This window comes from Pinus tabuliformis, chromosome 1_1 (assembly GCF_031772625.1).
Source record: "Pinus tabuliformis cultivar Carrire ecotype Pingquan chromosome 1_1, CPIR1, whole genome shotgun sequence".
In the NCBI taxonomy this organism is placed as follows: domain Eukaryota; kingdom Viridiplantae; phylum Streptophyta; class Pinopsida; order Pinales; family Pinaceae; genus Pinus; species Pinus tabuliformis.
Window position 1 is genome coordinate 650,101,147 of NC_142297.1, and position 12,742 is coordinate 650,113,888.

Sequence of the window (12,742 nt, forward strand, 5' to 3'; positions counted from 1 at the left end):
ACAAAGTGGGTTATTACAAAGCAAAAATTAAAATTCATGGTCCAATGAGATATTGTACACCTTCAACTTTCATTTGCACTCAATGAGATATCAAAAGCTTAAGAGAGAAGTCGAGTGTGAAAATTGGAAGAACAAAGCTGTGATATTAAAGCCGTGACTGTGTGAAGATGGCGCGCGACGCATAGGATATGTGGCGTGGTGCATATGGGCTGCGCAGCGCACTAGGCACGACCATCCAATGTAAAATTATATGGGCGCGACACATCTAGGAGGCGCGAGCATACTCTTAAAATCTTGAAACTGCTAAGAATTTTTCCAAATGTGCGAGTTTGCCTAGGATAAAAGGCCTGAAGCATGTTACTGCAACCATAATCATGCCAACATCCTGTGGTATGGAGATGGCCGCATTACTAGAAATGATGCAGTTTAATTCTTCTCCTTTCCTCAGTTGTCAAGGCCTGAAACTCAAATAGGTTTGGGCTGTAGCAGATTCTAAACATCAGGGCTTTCTTAGCTTCAAAGATTTTGCCTTGGCAACGTAGACAATCTCTCTTTGTCAAACTGGAAATGAGATGATATTATAAAGAATGCAGAACTAGAGAATATTAGCACCCTAGTCATGGAAGGATTGGATGAACTACTAACAGGATATGTTCACACCCACCGGCTAAATCGTTTATCTGGGCGTGATAGAAAAACATTGTTCTCTAATCATGCTTCTGCAAAACCCCCAGAAGAGGAGCTGAAGAATTTAGAAAAATGTTGTGGGTTTCCTTTGGCCATCAAAGCAATTGGGGCATCTATGGAAAGTGGTAGATGGCTTCCCAATGATTCGAAAGATTCTTTGAGCTATTTGAATCACCTCGGTGCAGTGAGCGGCAGCGATAGTGATAGCGTTATCCCAGCTTTAAAGTTAAGTTACGAGGTTCTACCTGATGACTTGAAGCCTTGTTTTCTGTATGTTTTTGTGTTTCCTAAAAATATGGAAATAGAATGTGAATATTTATTGCATATGTGGATTTCCCAAGGATTTGTTTTTGGCCGATCTTTATACAACATAGGGCATTTTTACATCGAGGAACTTATTGGGTGATGCCTTATTGAATTTCCCCAAGTTGGTGGGGATGGGCAAGTAAAGGTTTGCAAAATTCATAACTTGCTGCATGATTCAGTTGTTCGTGAGTCACATACTGAATTTTTATTAAAGCCAGGAGAATGTTTGTTAAGTCCCGAAGAAGTGGGGAGATTAGGAGTACAATGGGGGGCCTGCGTACAATTTCATTCATTAAAAACAATATATCTGCGATCAAAGAGCCCTTCAAGTGTCCAGAGCTCTGTATTTTATTGTTATCTCAAAATTTATCCCTTAGAACAATCTCTGCAAGTTTTTTTTAGCAATCTAACATATCTTAGAGTGTTAGATTTAAGTCAGACTTCCATCAGCTCATTGCCCAAGTCTATTGGGAAATTAAAGCATTTAAAGTTTTTCGATTTGTCTAGAAAAAATATCTCTGTGTTGCCTGAGTTCTTAAGCGGTTTGAGGTGCCTTCTATTTTTGGATGTTAGTCATTGCTCCAATCTAACAAAGTTGCACTTAGGGATAAGTATGCACAAGTTTATGGTGTATCTGAATGAGAATAACTGCGAAGCTTTGGAGTGGTTGCCTGTGGGAATATCAGAGCTTTTCCATCTACAGACGTTGAAATTGAGAGGTAATCTATTCGATGCCCATGTCGATGCTAAAGTCAAAGCCTTGTAATTGAGAGATGTCAAAAAATTGACCCTTGTGCAATAGTTAGCATTACAAGTTAAATATATGGCTCCTCCGTCAGAAGAACGTATTATTCAACTGGAGAAGGGGATTTTTGGGGGCATGAAAAGGATGCGGACACTCTCCTTCACAAATATGAATATGACTCCGTACCTCTTTAGTCTGCCTGAGGACATGGAAGTCATGGAACGCCTTGAAACGGTCAGTGTCACTAAATGCGTGGTACCCAAATGGATATTTGGACTTCAGAACCTCATGGACATGGAGTTACAATACGATGACTCCATGGCCAATGTTTATAAAGGACTGCAAAAAATTCCTAATTTGAGAAGACTACAGTTGTCGCACAATGACAGATGTGTTGAATTTCCAGAGGAATTTGCAGAAGCTACAACATTTCCACACCAGGAGGATCTTTTAGTTGATTTGAAAGACATTCCTAGGAAGCATGTGATCGTCGTATAAATGAATTTTTCAAGCGCGCTCGAGCAGCCAAGATTCATGCATATATTATCAGTGATTTGAAAAAAGAGATGCCTGCTATGTTGGGCAAAGCTAAGGCGCAACAACGTCTCATTGAGAATCTGGAGGAAGAGTTTGTGAAGGTGCAAGAGGGGTGCCACTTGCCAGTTGGTGATTTTCCATATATTGAACATTACAAGGAAGTTTTAAGTGGATATCAGATTGATAAATTTGAGAAGCTCAAGCCAAAGATGATTCAAGAAGTGGACGACATACTGGGCATTAAAAGAAAAAATCTTCGGTCAAAGTTATTTTTATTAAGAATTAGTGTCTATGCAAACAACAAAATGTAAATGAACAGTCAAAGACCGACAACCAAATTAAAGTTAAAATATCTACCACAGCAGAGAGAATGGAAATAACATAGGGCATACAACGGCTATGGAATGCTCTCAGAACACATTGGGAGATATGCTTGTAAAACTAGACATCTGGATGCTGATTATAAAAAAATAGTTTAATTCAAATGGGGAAGGTGAAAAGTCAAAGCCCGAATGCCACAAAGACATCTACCGTGGGAAAGCAATAGGAACAGATGGTCTATTCCTGACTTTAGTTATGATTCAAAAGGGATATGCAACTACATTTTCCGCCTCTTCATTGGTTATCAACAAATTTCACATGTAACGCTGCCCCTTTTCAGAACAGGTCGCTGGCTCTTCAGTTCTTGTTTTGCTAATGATGATTAAATGATTCCTTATTTTGGGTCGATCCAGTTTCTCATAGTAAGCTTATTTAATGTATTGAAAATCATTTGTAAGAAGGGAGGAGAGTTTTGAGGAAAAGTGTGGGAGGAAAAAACCCAGCACTATCACTGTATAGTTTTGACAGAGAAATAATTAAATGGTGCAACTCTGATTTATAATATTCTTGTGGTATGAGTTTTGGCATGAGTTTTTTCTCTATTTCATATGTAACATGTGATTTTTTGCCATTCATTCATGATCATTTCCAGCTGAATCATTTTAAGAGAGAAAGGTAGAATTCAGTCATTGCTCTGCCTTGAGGAAGTGTTCAAACTTTATGTGTTTTCCTCTACCTGGAAAGGATTCATACATTAATGCCCTTTTCAGCTTTCTTAAATAGTCTTTTCACCTCATTCAAATTCAATTCTATCGCTAAAACATCATGCCTATCTCGCCTTATGAAATATCATGTGCCTTTGGTTAAATCTCTGCTCATTCTGTCCTTGTCCCATATAGCCTAGAAACTCAGTCATTTATTAAATTATCTTTTTCATATCTATTTACTAGCCTAAAATCATTATCAGTTTTGCATTTGGGTCATCATAGGCCCTATTGGATATCTTTTGCCAAGATAGACCCGGAGAGAGCCCTCTCCTGTCCTCGTAGGGCTAGCTACGAGGCTGAGCTTTCTTTGATGTTACCTTGAATCCTGCTTTCCTTCAGCCTACGACAGATTCGAGCACTAACAAATTCCACCATGAGCTATGTTATAAAGCTCCAATAAGTGGTATGGGTGTGATTTCAAGATGATGTTATGTTGTTATGGTTTCATGTTGGTTTCCTTCTCAGCAGATTGATCGTTATAATTACTGCATCAAGATAAGTTATAGATCTCCATCAAAAATATGTTTTTCTTACAACAGTTTTTGTGGTTATAGGTGTTGTTGAACACCAAGGAATGTGTTCCTACAAGGGGGAGTATTCTGTAACAACCCTGGTGAAAATTCCATGTAATAAAAGTAAATAAAGACAAATTAATAACCACATATGATGGGACTTTTATTCCAAGTTGAATTTTGGGAAAAATCCTTGTGACGAGGATCACTTGTGATTGTCTATGGCTTAGGAAGTTGGCAAAGGCAATGACTAAGGCTTTAGAAAGGAAAAGTGGAAATTTTGGAACATTTATTTATGAAAATAAAGGAAATTAGGAGAAAAGTAAGGTGAAAGGTCATAGGTTGTAACTGAGGAGGAAAATGAAGGAAAATAATGGAATATGGAGAAATAGAGGCCTCATTCATAAAAAATATTTTGAGTATTAGTTGGTAACTTCTTGTTAGTTCTGTGTTGGAGCTCTCTCATTATTTTTTGTCTCTCTCATACTCTTGGAGACATAGTTTTCTTAGACAACTCTTGGTGGGTGTAGAATAATTGGATTCCTGGAGAAAGAAGGCAAAGGAGGAGCAGGAAAGTGAAAGAAGGCATCATGATCAACAACTACATCGGATTTTCTTGTAGGTACCGAGTTGCATCTATGATTTATTCACTAGTTTTGGCATGAATGACATATTCATGTGGATTCTTGTCATGATCTATCATTTGCATGGAGGATTGCCTGGATTGAAAGTGGATTGCCTAGCCCTGCCAATTCTTGGATAGCCATGGAGTTGTGTGCTTATTTCCTTGTTGTATTTTTGGTCGGTTCTAATTTTTCCTTAGCTTGGGTTGGGTTACTAATTCTTAGAGCCTTGGTTGGACAAATGCTCTAGAGCCATGTAACAACTTGGGTTGAGTTACTAGTCCCGTATCTTTGGTTGGACAAATTCTCTAGAGTCATTGGTGGGTTGATTTACTATTCTTGGATCCTTTGTTGGACAAAATCTATGGATCACAATGGTAACTGTGGGTTGAGTTACTACTCATGGAGCCTTGGTTAGAACAAATGCTCTGGAGCCTTAGATGGATGGGATATAGACTGATCTGATGATGGTATTGTGATGTCCGACCATGAGGTGGAATCATTGTTTGATGGGTTGAGGTGGATGGTCTTTAGAAGCTCTGGATGAGTTTTGATTGATGTGCTCTATGAAATCCCATACTCATGCTTGGAATATGGGACAGGGGTGAATGGATGAAGAGAGATTTGGCTTAGCCATTCTATGACTGGCTGGAACATGGAAGTCCCATCCTGGGATTGGATTTTGTATCATTAATTAAATGTTGTTTCTCTTTGTATTTCTATGAGAATTTTAATGGATTATATGTGGTATATATGGTTGTACTTTCATGAGTATTTCAACTATTATTATGTTGGTGATTTATGTGTTTTATGATAGCAACTATGTATGGATTTCATCACGTTTTTACTTGTAATTGGATGATCAATGCATCTATGACCTAATGGATGGAGTTTCAATTGATGTGCTGAGGCATCAATGGTACTTAGCGATTATCAACTAAGTATGAGACCTCTATTCTCATAACTGTTATTTACACCTGTAGATTAAAAATTTGTGATATGTTTGACGAAATTCCTATCATGGCTAGTAGGGGTCCAGTCAAGGTTTTAAACAAGTATTTTATTTACTATTGTAATTCCCATGTTATTTTATTTTTATGAAGAGATGGTTCAGATTTGGGTAGTGTCCTCAGCTCTGGGCCTAAAAGGTGGTTGAAATCCTAGAGATGCTAGCATAACACTATGATAAAGAGTCTCTAGACGTTGGCAGGAAAGCTAGTGAGAGTGACCGGAGGTTTCTGGTTGTTGTCATGCCTATAGCATGAGAGAAACTAGGGGCTACATTGTGAAAATGCTCATTCAGACTCAGAGAGAATCTCCTTGAAGTGTTGGCATGGCTCCTAGGGGTATTGAAGCTAATGTTGAAAGTTTGTATGTTGTGTTTCCATTCGTTCCACTCCCTTAATGTGGCTTAGCAGGTCAAATCATATCATAGTGGGCTCTCGTCGCCTGTTTACCCTGGTTGGCCTGTTTCTTGGGTAGATGTAGTAGGAGGGTGTTACAAGGTCCGAAACTCTAATATTTAGCCATTCTGATACCAGGTTATGATTTTATTCCTACTTCAATATTTATCCTGATGTTTTGGTTACTCTATTAGACTGAAACTTTATCAAAAGAAAATGACATTGAGTTTATGAAGTTCTAAGTTCTGAACCTTCGAGATTCAAACATGCTTCCAATACTCAACCTTTTTGATGTTCCTCCTACTCAACCCTATCAATATCCAATTTTTTTACAATTGTCCCCTGACACTCCTACCCTCTGATATTCTAACCTCCCTAAGTTCTAAAATTTGGCCTATTGAGGACTTTAAGACACGCATTTCAACAATCAATAAATTTTGATCTCTAGTTATATTTATGGAATTCCACACAATGTTGGAAATATTATTCAAATCACTTTCCAGTGGAGAATGTCCGATCAATCCTTGAGCCCATTTTATACTGTAAACATGGTTGAAAAATCTCTACCTATAATCTTCCTTAATGCTGGTCCAGTTGACATCAATGCAAACATACCAAGTGCCACCAATAAATCATACAATGTCAATTGTCCAACAATTTCCCCCTTTGGAGTTTATGGAAACAAAATAATCTCCCCTTGAAACTAGGCATGGTATTATTCATTATTTTTCTTCTCTAATGCACCATTAATCTTCTCTCCATTTGGTATCAATGTCAAAGGATTCTCTTGAAGAATTCCCCTAAACTGTTGGAGTGAACTCTTCAATTGATCCCACATGATAGGTAGCTACCAACACATATTATAATCAATTAATTTGGGAGGAGGATTCAAAACTCCTATCTTCTTCCCGTTGAGATGTAAGTGTTGTCATTAATGTCCATATGGATTGAACATATATACAGATAGAATAGAAGCATTGGACCCAAGGAACAATCCTAATGAGGAAAGGCATTAGAAGCCATCGAAAACCATCAGGAGCCAAAGGAAATCCATAGGAAGTCAAGAGTAGGAGTGACAAGCCAAGGAGTAGATCAAAGAGAAGAAGTTCAATGAGAAGCCAACAAAAGTCAAGACAAGAGCCAAGAAAATGCAAGGAGAAGTAGATCCATAAAAATACTACATACGCCTAAGAGAGATAGCCAAAAAGAAAGAAAAATGATATCATAGGAGAAAAGAGAAACATGTCAGAAAAATATCTAGAACCAAATTGGAGAAACCATATGAGCATTTTATTATTTTTAACCACTAAAAAAACCTAATCTACAATATTTAAATCTAACTCCGATCTATAATTGTGATATGCCTTGAAGACTCGATTGAATTTATTATAACGACTTTAATATAATATTGCATCCCTGATATCACAAGTTTTGAAGCCATGTCACACTGAAACCTTTGATTGCGATATGATTGTGGACTTGATTCCTATATCATAACACATTTAGTATAATATCACATCCATGAAAGGTTAGAGTATATTGCGAACTCGAATGATTTATTAAAAATGACGTTATTGAAATATCGCATCCATTAGAGGTTAGAGTATGATGTGGACCCGATTGGAGTATCAAAATGAGTTTATTGAAATATCACATTCGCTGTGTTAGAGGTTAGAGAAAATAGGGGAGATTTGTGTTATAGCAATATCGACATTGTTGACATCAAAAATTTGGCTTGTGCACAACTTTAAAAATCTCAAATATTCATGTGCTGCAATATGCGGGAGTAAGGTGATGATGTGGCATTTAGGACCTCTCATCATCTATTATAATGTGGTTTTCATTGAATAAAATATTTTCTCCACTATTATCAAAAGCCCCCTTCCCACATCTATTGAATATATTGTCAAAGTGCCACCTCATGCACAAGTAGGCCTCTCCTCTAATAAACATGTCTTTTTCATTTATTGGTAAATCGCATATAAATACAAGTCAAATATTTATTTATCAATTAGTGATCTTGGTCATTCGCCACTGATAGGAAGATACAATTCATAACTTGTGAACTTGAAAGAGAATAGGAAAGGAGACTTATAGGTCGAGAAGGATCACTAGACATTAGAAGTAGATAAGGTCATAAGAGCTCATATCTAAGGATGTTTCAGTTTTAGTAAAGCCCAGTTCTGTAAACAATCACATTTGGAATGTTCAGGCTAAGTGGAACATGCATCTATGAGTGGCTTGGAGGTTCAGAGAATTTGTGAAGGCCCGACCATTTTATAGCTCGATAGAAGTGCAGGCCTTGACCTAAAGGAAAGTGTTGTGGAGATCATCAGTGGAGGGGGAATATTTGCAGCACCCGAAGATAGATCTATGAATAGATCATTGGAGAAAAATGAACATGTGAAGTGCAGAACAAGATTTGAAACCTATCTATATTTATCAATAATACTGAAGGGTTGTTGCCCTAGGGGTTGGTGTCTCTAAAAATAAAAAAGGATAGGGTGGGAGTCCCAGATGTCGGAGCCTAAAAAAATTCCAAGTTCGTGCTTGGAAAAAAATCATTAAGCTTGCTTAATACATGATTGATAAGGGTTTTCAAGCTTTACAGTTCTTCATGTAGCCCTCGTCATCTTGCTAGGTTTCAGTAGCTCCTATCCCTGCAAAACAATCAATAGACGAACCATCATTTCAGTGAAAGAAGGTCAGAGAAGGAAATGAAAGGCAAAGTTTTTCGAAGTGCCAAAGTTCTACACACTGAACAAAGTGGGTTATTACAAAGAAAAAATTAAAATTCATGGTTTATTGAGATATTTTCCACCTTCAACTTTCATTTCCACTCAATGAGATATCAAAATCTTAAGAGAGAAGTCGAGTGTGAAAATTGGAAGAACAAAGATGGGATATTAAAGCCATGACGGTGTGATGATGGCGCGCGACGCATAGAATAGGTGGCGTGACGCACATGGGCTGTGTGGCGCACTGGGCGCGACCATCCAGTGTAAAATTATATGGGTGCGGCGCATCCAGGAGGCGTGGCGCATTGGGTCTCCTGTGCGGCGCATACTCTTAAAAGCCCGAAACTGCTAAGAATTTTTCCAAATGTGCGAGTTTGCCTGGGATAAAAGGCCTAAATCATGTTACTGCAACCATAATCATGCCAACATCCTGTGGTATGGAGATGGCCGCATTATTGGAAACGATGCAGTTTAATTCTTCTCCTTTTCTCAATTGTCAAGGCCTGAAACTCAAATAGGTTTGGGCTGTAGCAGATTCAAAATGTCAGGGCCTTCTTAGCTTGAAAGAGTTTGTCTTGGCAACACAGATAATCTCTCTTTGTCAAACTAGAAATGACATGATATTTTGAAGTATGCAGAACTAGAGAATATTAGCACCCCAATCATGGAAGCATTGGATGAACTACTAACAGGATATGTTCACACCCACTGGCTAAATCGTTTATCTGGGCGTGATAGCAGAACATTGTTCTCCAATCATGTTTTCGGAAAACCCCCAGAAGAGGAGCTGAAGAATTTAGAAAAATGTTTTGGAATGCCTTGGGCCATCAAAGCAATTGGGGCGTCTATGGCAAGATCTATATGGCTTCCCAATGATTCTAAAGCTTCTTTGAGCTGTTTGAATCAACTCGGCACAATGAGCGGTAGCGACAGTGACAACGTTATCCTAACTTTAAAGTTAAGTTACGAGGTTCTGCCTGATGAATTGAAGCCTTGTTTTCTGTACTTTTCTGTGTTTCCTAAAAATATGGAAATAGAATGTGAATATTTATTGCATATGTGGATTGCCCAAGGATTTGTTTCTAGCACTTCTTTATACAAAATAGGGCATTTTTACATGGAGGAACTTATTGGGCGATGCCTTACTGAAGTTCCCCAATTTGGTGGAGCTGGGCGAGTAAAGGTTTGCAAAATTCATAATTTGCTACATGATTCAGTTGTTCGTGAGTCACATACTGAATGTTTATTAAAGCTAGGAGAATGTTTGTTAAGTCCCAAAGAAGAAGTGGGGACATCAGGAGTACAATGGTGGGGCCTGCATACAATTTCATTGATTAAAAACATTGTATCTGCAATCAAAGAGGCCTTCAAGTGTCCAGAGCTTCGTATTTTATTGTTATCTCAAAATCTATCCCTTACAACAATCTCTGCAAGTTTTTTTTGCAATCTAACATATCTCAGAGTGTTAGACTTAAGTGAAACTACCATCAGCTCATTGCCCAAGTCTATTGGGAAATGAAAGCATTTAAAGTTTTTTGATTTGTCTAGAACAAATATTTCTGTGTTGCATTAGTTCTTCAGCTATTTGAGGTGCCTTTAGTTTCTGGATGTTAGTCATTGCTCCAATCTAACAAAGTTTCACTCAGGGATAAGTAAGCACAAATTTATGGTGTATCTGAATGAGAATAACATCGAAGCTTTGGAGTGGTTGCCTGTGGGAATATCAAAGCTTTGCCATCTGCAGATGTTGAAATTGAGAGGTAATCTATTCGATGCCCATGCCGATGCTAAAGTCGAAGCCTTGCAATTGAGAGATGTCAGAAAATTGACCCTTGTGCAACAGTTAGCATTAGAAGTTAAATATATGGCTCCTTCATCAGAAGAAGGTATTATTCAACTGGAGAAGGGGATTTTTGGGGGCATGAAAACTATGCGGACACTCTCATTCACAAATATGAATATGACTCCATACCTCTTCAGTCTCCCTGAGGACATGGAAGTCATGGAATGCCTTGAAACGGTTAGTCTGACTAAATGCATGGTACCAAAATGGATATTTGGACTTCAAAACCTCATGGACCTGGAGTTACAATACGATGACTCCATGGCCAATGTTTATAAAGGACTACAAAAAATTCCTAATTTGAGAAGACTACAACTGTCACACAATGACATATGTGTTGGATTTATAGAGGAATTTGGAGAAGCTACAACATTTCCACAGCAGGAGGATCTTTTAGATGATTTGAAAGACATTCCTAGGAAAGCATGTGATCTTCGTATAAATGAATTTGTTAAGTGCGCTCGAGCAGCCAAGATTCATGCATATATTATTAGTGATTTGAAAAAAGAGATCCCTGCTATGTTGGGCAAAGCTAAGGTGCAACAACGTCTCATTCAGAATCTAGAGGAAGAGTTTGCGAAGGTGCAAAAGGAGTGCCACTTGCCAGTTGGTGATTTTCCAGATATTGAACATTACAAGGAAGTTTTAAGTAGATATCAGATTGATAAATTTGAGAAGCTCAAACCGAAGATGATTCAAGCAGTGGACGACATGCTGGGCATTAAAAGGCAAAATATTCGGTTAAAGTTATTTTTTTTAAGAATTAGTGTCTATGCAAGCAAAAAAAAGAAAACGAATAGTCGAAGACTGACAGCCAAATTAAAGTGAAAATATCTACCACAGCAGAGAGAATGGAAATAACATAGAGCATAAGGCAGCTATGGAATGCTCTCAAAACACATTGGGAGATATGCTTGTAAAACTAGACATCTGGATGCTGATTATAAAAAATTGGTTTTAATTCAAACGGGGAAGGTGAAAAGTCAAAGCCTAAACGCCACAAAGACATCTACCGTGGCCAAGAAATAGGAACATATTGTCTATTCCTGACTTCAGTTACGATTCAAAAGGGATATGCAGCTACATTTTCCGCCTCTTCATTGGTTATCAACAGATTTCACATGTAACACTGCCCCTTTCAGAATAGGTGGCTGGATTTTAAGTTCCTGTTTTGTTAATGATGATTAAACGATTCCTTATTTTGGGTCGATCCATTTTCTCATAGTAAGCTTATTTAATGTATTGAAAATCCTTTGTAAGAAGGGGGCAGAGTTCGTAGGAAAAGTGTGGGAGGAAGAAACCCATCACTATCACTGTACAGTTTTGACAGAGAAATAATTAAATGGTGCAGCTTTGATTTATAAGATTCTTGCGGTACGAGTTTTGGAATGTGTTTTTTCTCTCCTTTTCATATGTATCATGTGATGTTTTTCCGTTCATTCATGATTTTTTCCAGCTGAATACTTTTAAGTGAGAAAGGTAGAATTCAGTCATTGCTCTGCCTTGAGGAAGTGTTCAAACTTTATGTGTCTTCTTCTACCTGGAAAGGATTCATACATTAATGCCCCTTTCAGCTTTGTTAAACAGTATTTTCACCTCATTTAAATTCAATTGGATTGCTAAAACCTCATGCCTATCTTGCCTTATGAAATATCCTGTGCCTTTGGTTAAATCTCTGCTCATGTTGTCCTTGTCCCATACAGCCCAGAAACTCAGTCATTTATTAAATTATCTTTTTCATATCTGTTTACTAGCCTAAAATCATTATCAATTTTGCATTTGGGTCATCTTAGGCCCTATTGGATATCTTTCTCCAAGATAGACCCGGAGAGATCCCTCTCCTGTCCTTGTAGGGCTAGCTACAAGGCTGAGCTTGGTTTGATGTTACCTTGAATCCTGCTTTCCTTCGGCCTAAGGCAGATTTGAGCACTAACATAGTGGCGACTCTAGTGGGGATAAATTGGTTTACTTGTAGATTTTCTTGCCCCACTACATATCTCATGTTTAGAACTGATTGTTGATGGTGAACATCGATCAGACATAAGAAGGCTGAAATCATTCACCTGGCGACTCCATTCACTGAAGAATCCAGCAATCAGTCCTTCATGATGACTCCACCGTAGAGAGATCAGTAGCTTTGAGATTTTCAAAATGGAGGGGGTTGCAAGAAGATACGCTCCCATGAGTCGAGATCACATCCCAGGTTTTTTGAATAAAATGCCCAAGGTGGATTCGCTTCAGAATTTTCCTATGTTCAGAA

The 12,742-nt window shown here is 38.0% G+C and overlaps 2 protein-coding genes across 2 annotated transcripts; both read left to right on the plus strand.

Annotated features, from left to right (window-relative positions):
- Positions 1 to 619: 619 nt before the first annotated feature.
- LOC149215069 (putative disease resistance protein RGA3) lies at positions 620 to 1,093 on the plus strand. The gene has a single exon (XM_089389609.1). It carries the CDS (start codon positions 620 to 622, stop codon positions 1,091 to 1,093), a length of 474 nt encoding a protein of 157 aa, XP_089245735.1.
- An 8,210-nt stretch (positions 1,094 to 9,303) lies between these two features.
- On the plus strand, positions 9,304 to 10,158 carry LOC149215070 (disease resistance protein RPS2-like). Its single transcript, XM_089389610.1, has one exon. It carries the CDS (start codon positions 9,304 to 9,306, stop codon positions 10,156 to 10,158), a length of 855 nt encoding a protein of 284 aa, XP_089245736.1.
- The last annotated feature ends 2,584 nt before the right edge of the window (positions 10,159 to 12,742 follow it).